Source organism: Gobio gobio, assembly GCF_949357685.1.
Source record: "Gobio gobio genome assembly, chromosome: 15".
In the NCBI taxonomy this organism is placed as follows: Eukaryota; Metazoa; Chordata; class Actinopteri; order Cypriniformes; family Gobionidae; genus Gobio; species Gobio gobio.
Window position 1 is genome coordinate 21037370 of NC_137108.1, and position 20404 is coordinate 21057773.

Consider the following 20404-nt stretch of genomic DNA (forward strand, 5'->3'; position numbering starts at 1 on the left):
TGGTATAAACGTTTTTCAAAACCATATGTAACCAACATGAATACAAAGAGTATATTTAAAATTTGGCATATGTGTTTTAAATTCTAAAATCTTTCATTGGTATTTTGTGTTTTCTTTATTATAGAAACTCTGTTTTGTCATTGACCCAAAATGTATCCCATAACCCACATTTAGGCTTGACACTTAGGAATATAATTAAATAGACTTGACATTGAATAATGGCTTAAATTTCAGACTGTGGTGCTTTGTTGTAATTTTTGGCGCTTAAGGGTCTCTGTTAAGTTTCCTGCTTAATTTTCCATGGGAAAAATAACCGCATACTGGTATGGAAGGACATGAGGGTGAATAAATAATTGGATTTTTCATTTTTGGCTAAGTATTCCTTTAAATATTTACCCCATGTTCTGATTTCCAAATTGTCGAAAAACAAGCATACAAGCTACTCACACTTTGAGCAGTTGTGTGTTTTCATATATGAGGTTTAATATTGGACACCAAATACATATTAGCTGTATACTGAAAATCACTGTGTTAGTCTGAATCACTAAATCACTTCTAATACTGGAGTATCTCAGGATGATCCATGGTTTAATATGGCAGTTATTGTTCAAGTTGTTATTGTTTTGTTGTTGCTGCTCTCTTATACAATTTAAGTTCATTATATTATGAGTACTCCAGATTGCAATGATATTGCTCCTCAGTTTGAGCTATAATTTCTCCTGGTCTCCCTTTATTGACATTGAGAGAGTTCTTGCTTTGTAGAAGTTTGGAAGACCAGTTGATGGATCAGTATTCACATCCCCTTAAAAACCTTTATTATTGTCTTTGAAAAGGTTCTTTCACATTTTGTTACATTGGAGACAACTATAATCTCAATCTAGTCATGTGCATTCCATAAAACATTCCATCTAAAGCAATCAGAAAGACCTTTAAATCTCACAGCACATGTTCTTTTGTCTTGAGCACATACCACAGTCGTTCTGTGACAGGCCTCTATTCAGCGAGCCCTCAAAATACCTGACTGGTTGGCAAGGGCACAGATGATGTCAGCCTCCGGTCTTAAGAACGTTGGCAAGATTAAGAGTTAATTGTCTTTTTGAGCAAAGTCCAAGAGTAGATGCTTCTTTTAAAATTAATCATGGTTTAAAACACTATTTATCCCCCAGAATCTGCAGTTTTATATCCATGGCATTAGTATGGAAGCCTGTTTCCACCACTTTATTTCCTGTATTTTATGACTTGGTTTCTCACAATGCTTCTTTTATATCTCACAAGTGACTATTTCTCATAATTGGAACTTTATCTCTCACAATGTGGATTTGTATCTCACAATTGTGACACTTTCTCGTAATTATGACTTTATATCTCACAGTATGACTTTTCATGACTGTTTTAATAATGATCTTAATCAATTGTTGTAATTTGTATTACTCATAATTGCAACTTTATCACTCACAATGTGACTTTATACACAGATGAGCAAAAACATTGTGATCACCTGCCTAATATGCTGTTGGCCCTCTGGCTGCTGACAAAACAGTGCCGGCCCGCCAATGTGTGGACTCTACAAGACACTGAAGGTGTCCTGTGGTATCTGGCTCTAAGATGTTGGTGCAGCACATCCCACAGTTACTCAATTGGATTGAGATTTGGAGGCCAGGAACTCTTCATCATGTTCTTCAAACCATTCCTGAACAATGTGTGCAGTGTGACAGGGCGCATTATCCTGCTGAAAGAGGCCACATCCAGCAGGGAACACTATTGTCTTGAAGGGGTGTACCTGTTCAACAATGTTTAGGTAGGTGGCACGTGTAAAGTTTACATTCACACGAATAGCCAGACCCATGGTTTCCCAGCAGAACATTGGACCGTTCCTCGGACCACTGATGCAAAAGAAAACAGGGTAGACCTTCTTTTGGCTCAGACCAGACGGGATAGTCTTCGGTGCACTTGTGCATCTATGAGCCTTGGGCGCCCAACACCTGTTGCCGTTTTTTCTCTACTCGGACCACTGTTGGTAAATTCTCACAACTCGTCGTTTCAGAGATACTCTGACCCAGTCGCCTTGTCATAAAAATGTGGCCCTTGTCAAAGTCACTCTGATCTTTATTCCTGCCCATTTCTCGTGCATCCAAGATGTTGATTATGAGAACTGATTGTTTGCTTACCATCTAATCTACTAGGGAATGATCAACGATTTTCACTTCACCTGTGACTGGTTATAATGTTTTGGGTCATCAGTGTATGTTTCGCAATTGTGACTGTTTCTCATAACCAGGGCTCGACATAAGCAATGGCCCGATGGCCCGGGGCCAGTAAAAGAGTATGTCGGGCTAGTTGATTGGCCATCCGCAAAGGCAAAACAAACGCCATACCGTCATACAGAATGGCGAAGACGTTGGCTCTCAGTACCTCACCGATGTAGCATGTCGAAGGTAAGTTACTCAACTAGCTATAGCTAATATATCACCGTAACTTTGCTCATAAATGATAGATCCAAAGTGCGAGTGCTTGACTTGTGTCATGAGTGAATTTGGGTGTCATTCCAAAATGGCTGACGCAAAACTGTAGTTCCGAAGCTTTGCACGAACCGAAGCGCAGATGTTTCAAGTCGAACGATCCGTGATTCAAGCGTGATTCAAAACACCTATGTCACGTGACTACGGCTAAAGGAAGCCAAAAATATCTTACATAATGTGTATCTTTGTTAATTGTTTATCTTTTGTTTTTATATATATATATATGATAAACAATTAACAAAGATACACATTATATAGGCAAACACAATGCTAACATCACTGGTCAGGCAATAAAAAATTCATAGTTACAATGACAATTTGGTTATTTTTGCATGTCTCCAGGGGCTCTCTAGCTCTTAATTCATGTACTCCATTTGCTGTATTGATTAATCCTAATGTATACAATACATACAGCTTAATGGAAAAGTTTTCCTTATATTTCTTTCAGGGCCAATAAAAATATAGAAGGGGCAAGCAAAACTCTGATCTACTGGTCCCAGGGGCCAGTGGGAATTTTTTTTTATGTTGAGCCCTGCTCATAACTGTGACTTTATATCTCACAATTGACTTTGTGTCGCAGTTGTGATGTCTTGTAAATGTGACTATATCTCACAATGTGATTTTATTTCTTGTAATTTTGACTTTTTAAACTTTATCCCACAATAACTGAGGCAAATCTGAGGCAAAGACGAGCTTCCATAAATGAATGCTAAAAGTGGGCCTGAACTCTCATGTCAGATTAATCTGATAACAGTGCAGACCCATGTAAACATACCAAATAAAACAAACAAGTTTTTCTTTGACCTCAACGAGTAGCTTTTGACTCACAGTTTTATTAGACGACACTGCTATCTTTTCTAGCCACCGAGTTGACATAGCCTCCAGAAACTGCCAAATACCAGTGATTGAAGGCTAGATTTTGGCATTTGAGGCTGTTTTTGGACAAGGCCACAAATATTTAAGGATGTATTTGTGTAAATGTGGAGGCAGGTCCAGCGGCATTTAATTTCCACTGGATTGGGCTCCAATTCAAAATATATTTAAAGGCATAGCGAGTGAATGGATGTCTTTTGGAAGAGTGAGAGGCCACTTCTTTTGGTCTCTGAGAGATGAATCTTAGTGCCAACTGGCATGCTGTTTCTCTCTTCTGTCTGTCTTCAGGACCCCCGCTTCCCAAGAGGCTATCAAGGGTGTGCATTATTAGACCCATGCAGAGTGTCTGAGTGGGCTGTGGAAAGCAGGAATGGAGGACTACATTACTGTTAATAACAGGGTAATTCAGCACAGTGGGCTTTTATGGCCTGGATGGGCTGGAGTTCACAGCCCCCTCCATTTACTGAAGTTGTGCTTTATTACGGGGTCTAAAAACCTTGGCCGAAGTACGTGATTAAATCCAAACCCAATCTCCTCCTCCTTCCCTGTTTTGTGGTTTTCTATCTTGCGTCATGTGATGTGTCTGACCTACATTTCATCAATTGCTGAAAACACAAAAAAGGCGGCTAATTGGCTCGAGGAATAATTTGAGGCACCTTTGTTGCTGCTTCATTGTTGCTACTGTATCTTCTTACTGTTTACATTAGGCCTGGAACGAATTATCAGGCTCTTCTAAATTCTCAAAGTATTCATTCCCCCCCTCTTTTGGCTTTCCGTTCCTTTCAAACTGAGATTAACTGTTCTAACAACTGCAACAGTACTTTTACTCCTTTGCTTTGATGGACATTGTTAAATAACGTCATCATATACAAATGGGATTTTGCATGTGACTTATTCTCGTTGCTTATCCATGTCCTTGAAGATTTCTTTTTCAATGTGGAACCCGGAGGCCTGTGATGGGATTCCAAAGGGACAATCAGAAATGGATACAGATTACAAGTTGCATTCCACAGGTGCCTCAGTCATATGAAGTCACTTTGGGCTCTGATTGAGGAATGATCCTCTAACGCCTCATTTTGTAAGGTGGATATCTCCGTGTCAAAGAGGTTTAACCGTCCTAATCATTACCACACCACCTAATGCAGAAAAAGCTGTCAGAGCCTGACACAGGGCCCCAAATTTAATCCCACTCGCTGTTAGCGCAGAGCCGCGGACCCTCAGTTCTGGCAAACCACCAACAACATTTTCTCTCTTACACCAGGGCTCAACAGTAAGGATCATTTTGTAGCTCAGTCTTGCCAAAAATTGTATTTGCCCCACCACAAAAATTATTATTATTTTTTGAAATATATTTTAAAATATTTATTTATTTTACAAAAAAACAGCTATACATTTATCAGGATCAAAACTCTGAACTCTTTTACTCCCAAGATAACCATTGACGTTAATGAACAAAAGTGTCTAAAATCTCACTTTATATGTGGATACCTCGCCTATTCTCTCTCCTCTCTTGCTTTGTCTGCCCACTTATATTTTTCTTGAACTCGTTTTTTTCCTGGCCGATGTGCCGGAGGAGCTGTCGTCGGGCTCGGTTAGCCTCTGGCCCTGGAGAAACGCCTAGTTCCTTTAATGGGAACGCTTCAAATATTTGTGCGGATTACATGGATAGAGGGGTAGGAGGCTGCTCAGCTGGACCACTGGATTGTTCCCTTATTGCTGAAGTTAATGGCAGGCAGAGGAGCTGTGGTCGAAAGTGTGGAAACACTGAGGTGCCGTGTATGTGTTTCTATGATCTCTGTCTTTAGAGAACCTTATGAATAGATTGACAGGTGATAATACTTCAGCATATTTTTACATATTTAGGGCCAGATTTACTAAAAAGGCAAATTCAGTGTTTCCCACAGATTAGAAACCAATTTGTGGTGACGGGGGTGGGGGTTGGTGATTGGCACAAATATTGACGGGAGATGAGAGCATGTCCCAACTCTGTTTTTCAACACCTCTGGCTTTAACCGTTATGCCACATTAGCCCCAAAACGCTATTTATTGTTTGAATTTCGCATTCAAACTTTAACATTTTTACAAGCTTAGACTTTGTTTCATATCAAAAGCAGGTTTGGCAATTTGAGAGCGAGAGATGCGCGTGAGTGACAGAGAGACGGAGGGACAGCAGGGAAAGGAAATGCAGCTGAACGAATACGCTGCGTAAAAAAAAGAATAACAACATGAAATATGTGGCAGCCGTGGTTGATTCTGTGGCGCACCGCCACAAATTAGTCCATGTGTGGGAAACACTGAAATTAGCGTGCAATTCCAAAAAAGCGCCTATGGGAGTGGAAAGTTCAGCGCGTGATCTACTGATGACGCGCAGATAAAAGAACACAGACGTAGCCGGATCATTTACATAAGGACCAATGCAATCTGAACCAAGAGTAGATGCTCTGGTTTAAGAGCATCTGGCCGGAAAATAATGCCAAAAATACCAGTAAATTGCGCAAACCTTAGTAAATCACCTGGCATGATTAATTTAAATGCTCTCCTCCCATAAATTTTGCATCTGAAAGGGGAACTCCTACAAATGCATATGCAATAAGGTCCGCTGCAAAAATAACTCCAGTGGCGCAAAATGGAATTGCAGAAATAATTGTTTCCAAAAAGTTTTTTTTGTGTGTTGCTTTGAACCTTGTTGCGAGTTCAAACTTGTCACTATGTTAATGTTATTTACAGTGTTTGGAAGGTTACTTTGGAAATGTAATAGGTTACAGATTTTAATAGTATTTTAATAGTACTTTATTAAAGTATTGTAACTGATTACATTACTTTTTGATTGCTTTTCTAAATTTCTTACAAATGTTTTCAACTGTTAATCTTTTTCAAACATATAAACCAGGTGGGGTTAATCTCTAAAAAACAAATAGTTCTAGATAATTATACTACTGTAGTAAAACATGATATCTATAAAATCCATAAAAAAATCTGTTATGACTGTAGTTGTCGCATGGACAAAAAGCACGAAAAATGTCTTCAAATCTTCCCATTTTGATTTCCATAGAAAAAACGAATGACACGAGCAAGGAAATTGTCAAATACTTTATTTTTTTGTCTTAAGTCTTAAATGTTGTCTTAAATACATAAGTGCTTCATTCTTGCACTGAGAATTGCTGGTCCATAAATGCACTAGGTGCTCGGAAACCTTAATTTCTATCTTATTTGCTGAGTCATATCTGTTCCAGGAGGCCCTGTATAGTCTGCTGTTAATTGCACTATAGGCAAATGGTTGTTTTTGAACAGGGTCCAAGTATGCAGGGCAAGGAGGTAAACGCTACCTGTCGACAATGGGTCTTCTCTCTGTAATTTTCTCTCCCTTTGTGTCTTTATGGGACTTCATAGTGTGATATTCCATAAATAGGCTGGTAGTGAACAGTCAAATAAAGTTGGTTAGAGTCCGCCTGGCAAAACTCCACAGACCCAGGAGAGACTGCATGGGGCCGGGATCAGGGTTTATAAGACGTTTGGGAGTAAATAAAGAGTAGAACGATGTGCTAGTTCACCTCAGAGGTCTGACTCTGCTTTAAACTTCAACTTTCCCTGCAGACAAGCATTTGTTATGATGGTCTATCCAGGGGTTGTGATGATTAACCTGCAGAGGTTAGGTTTGTTCATTCATTTGCCAGATCAGGGTCCTGAATCTACAGTACTCCTCACTCGCTCTTTCTGCTAGAGACTTTAGTCAGGATAGACACTATACAGTATTTAATTACTCACTAATGGAAATGAGGCTATGAGGGATTGAAGTGGAGGTTGGATTTGGGAGGTGGGGGAATCAAATGATCCATCTTGGTAGTTGGACAAATAATTTCCTGACGGGTATAATGAGGATATTTAGCATTTTTAAAGTCTTACAGTTAGGTTGCATGTAGTTGGAAAGTTACTTTATAGTTAGTAGAATGTCTAAAGTGGACTATCGAAATAGTGTAACCAAACTTATTATCAGGCAGCAACTACACTTTTTACATTACGCATTTTTGGGAATATAAAATATTTTGTTTCTATCTATCCAGTTGTAAAAAAATTCTGTCTGTGTGTGTGCTGGGATGACTACTAAAATGAAATCTTTCCATTACTCAGTGTTGTTGTATCTTTAATAGGTACTGAACAGCAGCTTGCCTCTCTCTATATACAGCTCTGGAAAAAATTAAGAGACCACTTAACATTGAGAAATCAATGTTAAGTGGTCTCTTAATTTTTCCCAGAGCTGTATATAAAAGAAGGAAGCATAATACTGATTGTAACAAAAGTTTTAAAGGGTGAAATGTGTGTACTGGGACTTGCAATTTTTTTTACTATGAGCATACTCATACAAAAATATAAAAGATTGCCAATATTTTTTTAAATTGTGTATTTTTTTCTGTTTTTTAATTGATTAATTATTGTTAATAATAAATACGTTTTATAATAAATAAATATATATATATATATATATATATATATATATATATATATATATATATATATATATAAAAATTTGCCAATTCAACAGAACTCTGTTGCAGATTGTTAATGCCCAAATTAAAATTCCTCACTTATCGACTGACATTGTCAGTGCAACAGTGTTTTATTTGTGTTCTTATGTAACAGAGCTGCATGTGAAAGGTCTCTTCATGGTTGTGAAATTCTAAAGTCAGGATAATTTGTCTTGGATAAGCAAAATGAGACTGTCTGTGTCTTTTGCTGGTGTTACGTGGCTGATGTTGGAGACACTTTCTCTTTTTGGCCCCAAACAGATCTCAGGTTGCAGGGGCTATTCTGTTTCACAAAGCTGGGCACGTTTGTCTGGGTTACTCAAATCATTGGGCCATGAGCTGTGGAAAAAGACTGAGTCATCCGGCTGCAGATCTTCTCTCCAGCAGAGCTGTGCTCAGGGAAACGGCGTGGACACCAGTGCAGGATGATACACTCTATGTCAGCCTTACTGTATGTGCTAGACCATCCACAGCCATGTAGTCGCTTGGCAGGCACCCACACGCTGAAATTCTCACAGTATTGAGCCAAGACGTAAAGCCAAGACATACAGCTTCACCCTCCGAATCCAGTTCTCCTGCGCTTTTCTCCGTATTGCTCCAGAAATGCGAAAACCCAGGGTTCCTTTGGGTATCTCATAGACTCGCTGTTTAATTTGATAATGAGCATGTAGGGCGCTGTAGAGTAAGGTTATGGTTAGTAGCCAGGCTAATGTTACTGGTGAGGAAAGCGCAAGTTCATTATGAAATAGATCCAGTTACTCATTAGCTTCAATGGCAGAAAGATTAAGTTGCATGATGTTGTCTGTCAAGTTCCTTTAGTAAAAGTCATGCTGACACATACTGTCTGTGTCTCTGGTCCAGGCATGTGCCCATATGTTGTATTTTGAAAACTGCCCATTTTGAAATGCCATGAGAATTTTTTTAGATAACCTATAGAGTGGAGCAGATATGACGTCACTTTGTAGGCCAACCTAACTCGTTGCTAAAATGCTAACTCGTTTCAGCCTACAAAGTGATGTCAAACCTGCACCACTCTATTAGGCAAATTGGTTACATTATTAACACTTTTATCAATGTATACAGTATTATCACGGTATTGTATTACATTACAAAATGGGATAAAGATAAACTTTATTGTTCTTAATGACAAATGTTAGTGACTTAATACTGTATGTCAATACCTGGATGAATCACATTTTTTTGGTTGTTTTGTGATGGTTGTTCTTGAGTCCCTTGTTTGTCCTGAGCAGTTAAACTGCCCAATGTTCTTCAGAAATATCCTCTGTCCAGCATCTTTTGCATATTTGAACCCTTTCCAGCAGTGACTGTATGATTTTGAGATCCATCTTTTCACTCTAAGGACAATCAAGGGACTCAAACTATTAAAAAAGGTTCAAACATTCACTGATGCTCCAGAAGGAAACATGATGCATTAAGAACCGGGGGTGAGAACTTTTGAACAGGGTGAAAATGTAAATTTTTCTTGTTAAAATATATATATATTTTTTTTTATTTAGTACTGCCCTTCGGAATATAAAATACTTGCATGTTTCCCGGAAGACAAATTAAGTACAATTTACCTTGATCTTCAAATTCAAAAAGTTAATGCATCGTGTTTCCTTCTGGAGCATCAGTGAATGTTTCAACCTTATTTAATAGTTGTGTTTGAGTCCCTCAATTGCCCTCAGTGTGAAAATATGAAAGTAAATAAACATTACATGAATAAAAATGCAAAATATAAATTAAATATATAATAATAATCTATGTACTAGATGAGCCACAGTGAGGAGCTAACTTGATGAGCCAAGTTTGTTTGCTATTGATTTTTCTGTATGAATCATACTTCTTATTTTTTGAGGTGAAAAATGAAGCTACAATCATGGCTCCAGACTAACATATGTGTGTGGAAACATGTAAATAAAATATAATTGGTGTGGAAATGGCTAAAAAGCCAATAAGTGCTCCTCTTCTGCGGTCTACTGGTTATAGTGGTAATTTCATATCTTTTTTCTTTTTCAAATAAAAGTGTTTGTTTGCCACTAGGTGTTAGTTCTCTTTTTGTTTTAAAAATGGGGATAATCTTTAAAGGATGAACAAATAATGTTTTTGGTCAGCACTTTAAAAATAACATTTAAATCGGACAATATTTAGAGCTTTGAAGTGCTGGAAAAAGTGTGAAAAGTCCTTTAAAAAGTGCTTGAATTTCACTCCCAAAAAAGCTGTACGAACCCTGAAATAAATAATGTAAAAACAATAGACTATTTCTTTAACTTGTTCTGAGCTCACGCTGCTCTGTCTATTATTGGTCCGAGCCGATGAGCGGTCCGTGCTTCGCAGCTATTATTTAGAACTGTCCACAATGATACAAACATGCATGTTAATTGTAGCGGTACACGCCATTACCGAATACATGTCTACTTTGGCCTGAACTATGTTCTTCAAGTCCGTGTGCTATATCCCTACAGTGTTTTTAAGTGTGTAGCAGGGCATTTTGAAGACTGCTGGTAGGTAGTCACTAATGGAGATGCCCCCATCTGTGGCATGCTGCCAGCCAGACCACCAAACTTTCATTGTGCGTCTCACACAATGCTGCATTTGTTTACAGGTCTCAGTGTTTGCGTCCTGCTTTCGGGAATCAAACCTGCACTGTCATACGCTGTAGATTTGTGGAAGGGAATCTTCTAGAGAAATCATATCTTCTCTCCCATCTCCACGAGTTTCTGTTTTGTCTGCATTTCTTTATTGTGTTACATCTTGTCCACTCCTGAGTGTTTATCTCATGTCTGGTAAATGTCAGCTTCAACCCACATGGATGTTACTACAGAGTCGCTGTCGATCCGGATTGCGGTTGTTCGACTTGTTCTAAAGCTCAACGTTAGGCATCCATCCATCTTCATCTATCCTCCAACTCAAATGCAGCTGCATCTCATTCCATTTCCATTGTGTGTTTACTTCCAGTTATTCATGAGACAGACAGTTCCTCTGTTCATCTGGCCTGATAATCTATGGAAAACAGGGGGTTGGGTCTGTGCCCGTACTCGTCTGTCACTCTTTATATGGATGGCGCGACCTACATGTCATTCCCGCAGCCACCTCTGCTCTAGGGGTCAGGAAAGTCCGGACGCTATCTGACCCTTTCTTCACAACAGGGCTCTCTTCGCCCCCTTAGTCTGTCCAGTTTCTCCCTCCCCTGAGTCTCCTGGCAGTTAGTAGTGGGTCACAGGAAGTTAGCTGGATCTTTACTGTCTTTTGGAGCTCAAGGCCACACATGGCTCCGCTCCCTCAAGACTTTAGCAGCTTAAACCACCTGACCTAAATATAAGAGCAGATGTAACACACAGCATCCGGCTACTGATGTAAACAGAGGTGCTGTGAAACATTCACCTTCACAAGTGTGTATAAATATGGCTGGTTGCATTGTGCTCTATCAAAATGCTCTCCTATACTGTATATGGAGTTCCAAATGAAAGCTTGGGAGAAGCTTGTTTATCTAATCATCAATCATAGCATGAGGCTGTTTATCCTACTCCTGTGACGATTCATCTAGCATCACTCCTTCACTTCAGCTCAACCTTTATTGTATTGCTATCATATTATTATTATACATGCATATTGCAACTTAGTAATAGGAATGGTTGCACTCAACAAAATAAGGGTGTGTTCACACTCGATTAAAACAAACAAAAACATGCTGCTATTTGAATCCTGGTGCACACCAAACAAGCTGAAAAGATGAGTCTCAGTCCGCTTCCAAACGAACTCTGGTCCAGTTTGACTTAAATATGAATGCAACATGGATCAGAGACATCTAAACGTAACAAAAACAGGACGTGATGTCACAAGATGTGACCCTAAAAAGGACTGAATGCTCAAGCACACCTGGTTCTTCTCGCCATAGTCGCGATGTTCCTCATAACAGTTAAGTACAGGTGTCAGAACTGTCTTCTTGCAGTAGTGTGTAAAACGGTGGAATTCCTTGCGCTGTTTTGATGCTAGATAGCTGTTTTGCGCTAACAAGAACATTGGTGGCTGTGGTCTTTAGCAGCCGTGTTAGTTTTGCCCACCTCCCGTGCCAGAGACTCCGGTTCGAATCCCGCTGTGAGCGGGTCGAGTAGGTCCGGTTACATTTGGTGCCGTGACCCAGATGAGAGTGAGGTTTAGGGGGGTGAGTGTAATAGACGTAGGCCAGTAAGAGCTGTGAGTGTAAACCTCACTCCCGTGATCTCAAGAGGAGCGCTAGGAACTGATGTTAGATGCTGCAGTCTTTAGCGTCCTTGTTAGTGCACCCGCCTCCCGCACCGGAGACCGCGGGTCGAGTAGGTCCGATTACATTTGGTGCCGTGACCCAGATGAGAGTGAGGTTTAGGGGGGTGAGTGTAGTAGACGTAGGCCAGTAAGAGCTGTGAGTGTAAACCTCACTCCCGTGATCTCAAGAGGAGCGCTAGGAACTGATGTTAGATGCTGCAGTCTTTAGCGTCCTTGTTAGTGCACCCGCCTCCCGCACCGGAGACCGCGGGTCGAGTAGGTCCGATTACATTTGGTGCCATGACCCAGATGAGAGTGAGGTTTAGGGGGGTGAGTGTGATGGACGTAGGCCAGTAAGAGCTGTGTGTGTAAACCTCCCCTGATCTCAAAAGGCGTTCTATCAACTGATGTTAGATGCTGCGGTCTTTAGTGTCCTTGTTAGTGCACCCGCCTCCCGCACCGGAGACCGCGGGTCGAGTAGGTCCGGTTACATTTGGTGCCGTGACCCAGATGAGAGTGAGGTTTAGGGGGGTGAGTGTAATAGACGTAGGCCAGTAAGAGCTGTTGTTGTAAACCTCACTCCCCTGATCTCAAGAGGAGCGCTAGCAACTGATGTTAGATGCTGCGGTCTTTAGCGTCCTTGTTAGTGCACCCACTTCCCGCGCCAGAGACCGCGGGTCGAGTAGGTCCGATTACATTTGGTGCCGTGACCCAGATGAGAGTGAGGTTTAGGGGGGTGAGTGTAATGGACGTAGGCCAGTAAGATCTCAAGAGGAGCGCTAGCAACTGATGTTAGATGCTGCGGCCTTTAGCGTCCTTGTTAGTGCACCCGCCTCCCGCGCTGGAGACCGCGGGTCGAGTAGGTCCGATTACATTTGGTGCCGTGACCCATATGAGGTTTAGGGTTTGTGAGTGTAATGGACGTAGGCCAGTAAGAGCTGTGCGTGTAAACCTCCCCTGATCTCAAAAGACGTTCTATAGACTGACGTTAGATGCTGCGGTCCTTGTTAGTGTGCCCGGCTCCCATGCCGGAGACCCCGTCTATTGAATCCCACTCGAAGCGGGTAGAGTAGGACCGGTTACACGCATACAACAAGCACATTTAGCCCAGCAAACAGCTTTGTTTTGTTTTGTTGTTTTTGTTTTGTATCTTTAGGTTTGGTGTTAAAAATGACAGCGTGAAAGCTAAGCAAACCAGGAATACATTTATAATTTTCTTTTTTGGTCCGGACCAAAAGAACTAAGAGAACCGAACTATAAGTGTGAGCACGCACCCAAAATGATTTGGGATGCATAGCAGCAAATTTCAAAAGCTAGTTTTGTTTGGTGTTGTTTTTATTTTTGTTTTTCTACTAAACAAAACAGAAAGCAAAACAAAATACATTTTCTAGGCTTTGTTAAAAATGTAACCAGTAATGTAAATATCACAACATAAAAAGTAACGTAGCCCGACTACTTCACCTAAGGCAAATGATGCAATTATTTTGCACATGTAACAATTCATTTTATTGTTCATTGTTTTTATGATTCATTAAATGATTCAGTATAGTTTTTAATGTGAATTTACAGGATTTTGTGAAAAAAAGTGAATCGCTACAATGGCAAAGACGTATTAAAAGTTTTACCGTAGTTCCAACATATTCCAGTTAACTTAAGCTTATAACATGTTTGTTGTGTTTGTTCCTTAGGAGAGGAAAGAAGCACAGTATTGTCCTGAGAACACAGCTGTCTGTCAGAGTCCATGCCTGCATAGGTGAGTAAAAAGATGCTGTTTCCCTTTAAATAAACTATGAATGTCGAGAAAAACATTTTATACTCCATCTTCACCCATTTAAACTTCTGGCTCAGTCAGCAGATTCTAGCTGCATCAGATTGTTTAGGAATTATGTTCTCATTTGTTGCTTGTTGAATGACGGATGTGTAAATTATACGTACTGAGGCCCTTGCTTGATTTTTACTGTGTGGTAAAGATTTCCTGTTGCTAATATGCCCTCACGTTTACGATTCAGTTTAAACATGTTCCATGCTTGATTTCTCAATCAATATAAAACTGCAAATGCAGCAACTTTATATGAATGCCAGGGTAGTGCTTTAGGCGCACACACACACACACACACACACAGACACACACACACACACACACACACACAAAACCTTGTGTAAAGCATATTGGAGTTTAAAACACGACAACGGTGTACTAAAAACAGAACAGTTTTTCCTTTTTGTTTTTTTGCGTACAGACGACAGGTTTTCTGCTGCTAGGCCAGTATGTGGCGGTCACTTTGTAAAGAAACACTACGCGCATATAGACTGAACACATAATACGCATGCTTTTGACGTCATTTTTGTTGTTTACACAGAGACGATAACGGTATTGTTTTCAGAAACGTGCACTTTGAAACCAGTTTTCAAAAGCTTGCATTTTCAGGCATTGTCATGTAAATTAACCGCTAAAACGCATAAAAGGTTTTTCCGTTTGAAGTTAAAAAATTTATTGTAAATGGCCCCTTAATTTATAGTTTGCGTGATCAGTTTCAAAAACACTCACAAATGTATCATGTTAACAATGTTGCATAGTTACTGTATATTTCTTCACAATCTCATTGTTTATCTCTTGTCCCTAAACCCTGTTGACAGAATCAGGCTTCATTACCTCCATAAGCCTTATCCCAGATTAACATCTGTGTCATTGTGTGGAAGCAAGATGGCTATGGCTATCTCTGTATCACGAAGGATTAAGTGTCACAGACGGCACCCTCAAAACCCATTAAGCAAATCGTGTAGTTTCTCAGGAAGTGTAGTTTGCATGTAACTCACTTCAGGGGTTTATGTTACCTCGTATATGGACAGTCTGATGCATGTTGGACATAAAAATGGGTTTTACCAGTGCACCTGAAAGTTACCAGGCTCTTACAATAGCTGGGTTTCCATCCATGTATTTATTTTTATTTTTTTTTAAATAGTGATATCCCAGTAAAAATGTGATGTCTCAGTATCCTATCCAATTGTACACCATTGTTTTACAGAAAAAGTCTGTAAAACGGAATACAGAAAACTTATATACAGAAAACTTATATACAGAAAACTTATATACAGAAAACTTTTGCTGTGGCAACAACTTTCCTCTTAAATTTGTATTTTGCAGCAGTTTCACTGGAAGTGAGGATTTTCTCTTGACATGTAAATATGGTATGGAATCGCAAATCGAGCAATATGCAAATGTTGCAATTATTTTGCACATGTAACTATATGTAAACAAGTGCTACAGTAATTTAAACAAGTAAAACAGTAATCTATAATGATTCATTCAATTATTCAGCATATTTTTAAGGATGAATTTGCTGGATTTTTTCTATGCACGGAGAAAACGAGTGTATCGCTGCAAAGTCTCGCCCCACATTATTTCATGTCCGGGAAGCCATTTCTCTTGGATGTACATCACAATAGGGAAGAAAAGACTATTGCAACTTCTGTTTCATGTCGACTTTAAGAGTTTGAAAATAATAAATTGTGTATTGAACTCCAAATATTAGGGAAGAAGAATTGTATTTTGGTCCATGATATGGAGACAGTCAACATAGTTCTGTTAACTTTGCTGATTTATTAGAGTTCTAACATGATATGGGATAGAATTGCTGCTGTATTCACAAATCATGCAATATGCATTATTTCGATTTTTTTTTTTGGCTTAAATTAAATTTGTAACTTGGATGAAAACATCATAAAATTGCCTCTGAGATATAATTCTTTGTAATAATATCAAATTTGGTGAATGTAAATGTAATATATGAAATATATAAATGTACATAAATGTCTTTTTTTTGTTGAAAATGTTAAAATAATATTTAACAACATTTACGTGTATGTGAAGTGCGTGTTAATGCTTAAATTAGTTCTGTCAAATCGATGAATCGCAATTAATCACATCTAACATAGTTTATATATATATGTATATATATTAGATAAGTTAGATTACTACTAAAAAGACATTATAAACCAATGGTGAAATATTCTTCCGGGTTCTGACATCATCCCTGCACCACTGTGTGGGGACCAGACTTCATGCCGACAGTCAAATGTCAAAGTGATTCACTGCCGTTGTCTACTGGAACTGGTAGTCAGTGTTTAAGACAAGTGTGTGTCTGTAGCGAGCAGTATAAAGTTAGTGGCGTGCTGCACTGCAGCCAAGCACACGTGGCTCGTACGGTTTTCCCTCTCCAGACTGCAGAGGAAAATATAACCGTCAGCCTGCAAAAGCCATTAGGCTCAGAACTGTCAGATTTTAATTTGTACGTTTCACAAAAGTGTTATTTAAGGGTACCAGGGACAAAAAAACTGCCCAAAGAAAGAAGTGCAGTTATCTCTCGCAGTCAACTCAAGCGTTGATACTATTTACTGATCCTGCATGCCTGACGCATTGCGGAACCATTTGGAAACTCCAAAGCTCTTCTGCTAGGGGTATTTCGGTCCAAAAATAAAGTTGCTGAAACTCCTGGCAAGGTCTGGGAATCTGTTGAGAGAGATTTTACGAACCAGACCTGCTCAGACACCTGCCCATGAGTAGTTTTCCCTTTCGTTTGGAAGCCTTTCTCGCAATTTGCGAACCGTGAAAGAGGGCAGCAGCTTAGCACAAGTGCCTCTTGTAGCAAACCCTTCCGAGAAGCTTCTCCTATCAGCAGCTCTGAACGGTTGCTTCAAAACACTCCATTGATTTATGGTTTGATAACATACTTGTGACTGCGTTGTTTGTGTCTGTGGAATCAATGTTCCGTATCTACGGTTTAAACCCGTATGGAAAGAGCAGCTTGATAAGAGGACCACTATGCTCTGCAGATGTTGCCTTGCCTCTCTACAGCTTGTTGAATGTTTTCCTGCCATTCTATCCTCCGTCCCGGGACCTGTCCTAAACCACGCTGCATTCCTGGTAGCGATGATGGGATCGCTTTTCTGACCAGCTGTGTGGCTTGTGTGATTGAAGGCCTATTTGGGTCAAAGGTGGGACCTGTGTGTGGGAGGGTAAGGGTTGGGTGAGACTCTCTCTCGCTCTCTAAGCGGATGACCCAAGATGACAGCTGCTCGTCTTTAGGCTTAAAAAGCACCTTAGTTTTTGTGTTAATGAAAGAGAGGGGGAAACCATTCATGATTTAATATACGTTTTTATATTGTCATTTTCATTTTATTTTTAGTTTACGTTTAAATATTATGCTTTTTTTCCCCCATTTCATTTATTATTTTTTAGATATCTCTATTTAACTGCAGTTACGCTTTGAGAGTTAAAATCGACTGCAGTTTGTGGTCTATCATGTATAATTTGAGCTGAGGTAATAATAATGAACTATCATATTTTGTGTCAAATAATTTGTATGTCGATCAAATAGGGGTGTAACGGTAGGCCTACACGTATTCGTACCGAGCCGTTTTGGTACAGGACTGTTGGTTCAGTGCACGTGTGTACCGAATGCAATCTTTAACAGTTAACAGTTGGATTGTTTTAAGCGCGGAACACACTTCAATCCGAGTTCCCACACGGACATATTAAGTATTCAGTCCATTTTATCATGAAATTCAAATGATAAAGGCCGTTTTGACGCTCTTTAATGTGACGTGACTGATCAGTGTATAGGCGCGTCAGTTCAAGCAGCGAGTGAACGCGATCATCTCTTCCTAAAGAATAAACATTGATTAATATCTAGGTATGTTGAGGATACATTACAACTTACTGAAATGTATCAAATGTTGTCTAATTGCTCAATCAGTGTTTCAATCATGGAAAGACAATAAAACAGCTTGTAAACAAGCATCATGTAACATCACATTTACCTCAGAAGTCATTCAGTGTCCGTAGCTGTTAGTTTATAGAGAAACGAACTCTTTCGCTAAAAATATGCACTATATTAGCCTATATATTCATTATATTCTACTTAACCTGTTAGTGATGTCTTGTCTATTTAATGTAGCCTATATTTAAATAAATCTGTCATGAAAATGACAGCCACTGTGTATAAATGATTATATTTCAACGAATTGAAAAACAAAATTTTTTGCAAAAACTGCCTTATGTGAAGCTTATGAGTGTTGATTTATTATATCTAATAATAAATAGCAACTAAATTTGGGCTAATAGTTTGGGCTCTGTTATTAACCTTAAATCTTATAGCAATATGTAAGTAAGGGCTTCCTATATAGTTTCCAGCATTATCTTTAAGAAACTTTATCATTTAATTAATTTAAGGACAGACACAATTTTTTCAGTAAACCACTGTTGAATAAAAATAAATAAAAAGCAATTTTGTAAAACTGCTGTACCGAGCCATGACTTCAAAACCGAGGTACGTACCGTCAGTTTTGTGTACTGTTACACCCCTATGATCCAATGATCCTGATATAATCTCAATTTTCCACCAATATTTTGGAAACAGGGCCTTTCAACCACATGCACAGCATTTTTAGCTTAGTCTAAAAGAAAAACTAATCTAAAACAGTTGTTTTCCGGGATGCCTACAGAACCCGAAGTGTCACCGCCCAGCATTTTATTTGTAACAGCAATTTCTTGTACAAAGAGATGCATTTGACATAAACATTACCAATCTGTAATATCTTCAATGACGTCTGGCTGTGCTTTTGATCATGCATTTGCGGGCCTTTATCTCTAGTTTAATGAAAGGAATGAATTCAAAACCACTATGCTGCTGCTATTCATAGCAGGACTCTACACACCGCTCTGCTATAAATCACCTCACCCGAGTGAGCTGTCAACAGACCTGATGACACAACGCCATGAGAACTATTTTCCTGCACTTGTCTGGGCTCATTAGCAAAAGCTGTTGCACTTGTGCATTTAAGCCTGATTTATATATTCCATGTCCATGCTGGCCACTTCATTAAATGACAGGAGTGGTTGGCTACTGCTGAGCCCAGTATGGCTTCTTTGACCTTTATGTTTTGACTGTCCATCATTATTATTATGGGAAGTTACATGTGTCAACTGTGTAAGCATGAGTCTATTGGCTTCTAGACCAGTTTTCAAACTTTTTGGTGACAAGGACCCCCAAATATAATCCCTTATCAGACGTAAAATTTAAAGGCATATGTTTTCATGAAAAAAAAAAGTGTATTTTGTGTATTTTTTTAAGACTGCAAAATGTATTGTTTCCAAAGTTAAGTTTTTGGCATTTACATTTTCATCTAAGAGAATGTTAAAATATTATCCATCTAGAAAAATATTATTTTTTTATAGTTGAAAGTATGAAATTAACACTTTACATGTATCTTTATTTGTAAGTTTTCGGAGAGGAGTACCTTTCCTTTGCCCATAAAAACAATCTCACTCGCGCTGACTGACAGATCCGACACTTGCGCACAAAGACGCCTCAGAGAGGTGCGATCTCGTCATACACATATACACAGTATTATAGAATTTCAAAAATGTATTTGTCATGGCAAGTATTCACACAAACATTATCTGTTATGTCTTATGTGAACGTTTGGTTAACTGTTGGGTAAAAATATCTGATGTGGGACATTATAAAACATCCGTGTGGTACAGTAGGTCTTAATATATAGGCTGTTTCATTAATGTTAATCAAACAATTGTGGTATCATGGGAAAATAATATATAAATAGTAATATAAAATATATATTTTTCTATAGATATTTGGTTTTGACTTTGTGTGTGTCAATTTTGGTGTTATTACCAATTTTTCTCAAAACTGACTTTGCTGACATCAACTTTAAACTTTTTTTTCAGATTCAAACAAATGATACATCATTTTGAAGGTTTTTTTTAAAAGGGAATAATAATCTTTTTGTAAATTTGCTCATTGCGACATTTTGCCAGCATGAGTCACACACACACATACCTATATTTATACATTTTGAAAATTAAAGATCCTGTTCTTCGTGATCCCATTTTTCAAACTTTAGTTAGTGTGTAATGTTGCTGTTAGAGCATAAATAATACCTGTAAAATTATAAAGCTCAAAGTTCAATGCCAAGCGAGATATTTTATTTAACAGAAGTTCCCTTTCAAAGCCTACAGCGAACGGCCGGTTTGGACTACATCCTGGTATTTCCTGCTTTAATTACGTCAGTAGAGCAGTTTGTTGACTAACCTCCGCCCACAAGAATACGCGAAAAAGGGGGCGTGGTCTTGTTGCTCCCTTGTGGATAAGAGGGAGTGTTGCGTTCGGTTCGGTTCCGTTGCGTTTGTCGCCATCAGACGCTGTTATTTTCATCCCGGAGTCA

The 20404-nt window shown here is 39.0% G+C and overlaps 1 protein-coding gene across 3 annotated transcripts in view; it reads left to right on the top strand.

The window, feature by feature from the left end:
• The window catches only part of fhod3b (formin homology 2 domain containing 3b), a 250841-nt gene that overhangs the window by 22520 nt on the left and 207917 nt on the right, over positions 1-20404 (top strand). For all 3 annotated transcript variants that reach the window (XM_079837560.1, XM_079837561.1, XM_079837562.1), the window contains exon 3: positions 13849-13913. In XM_079837560.1, the coding sequence (XP_079693686.1) occupies positions 13849-13913 (65 nt within the window). The remainder of the gene's footprint in view (positions 1-13848; positions 13914-20404) is intronic.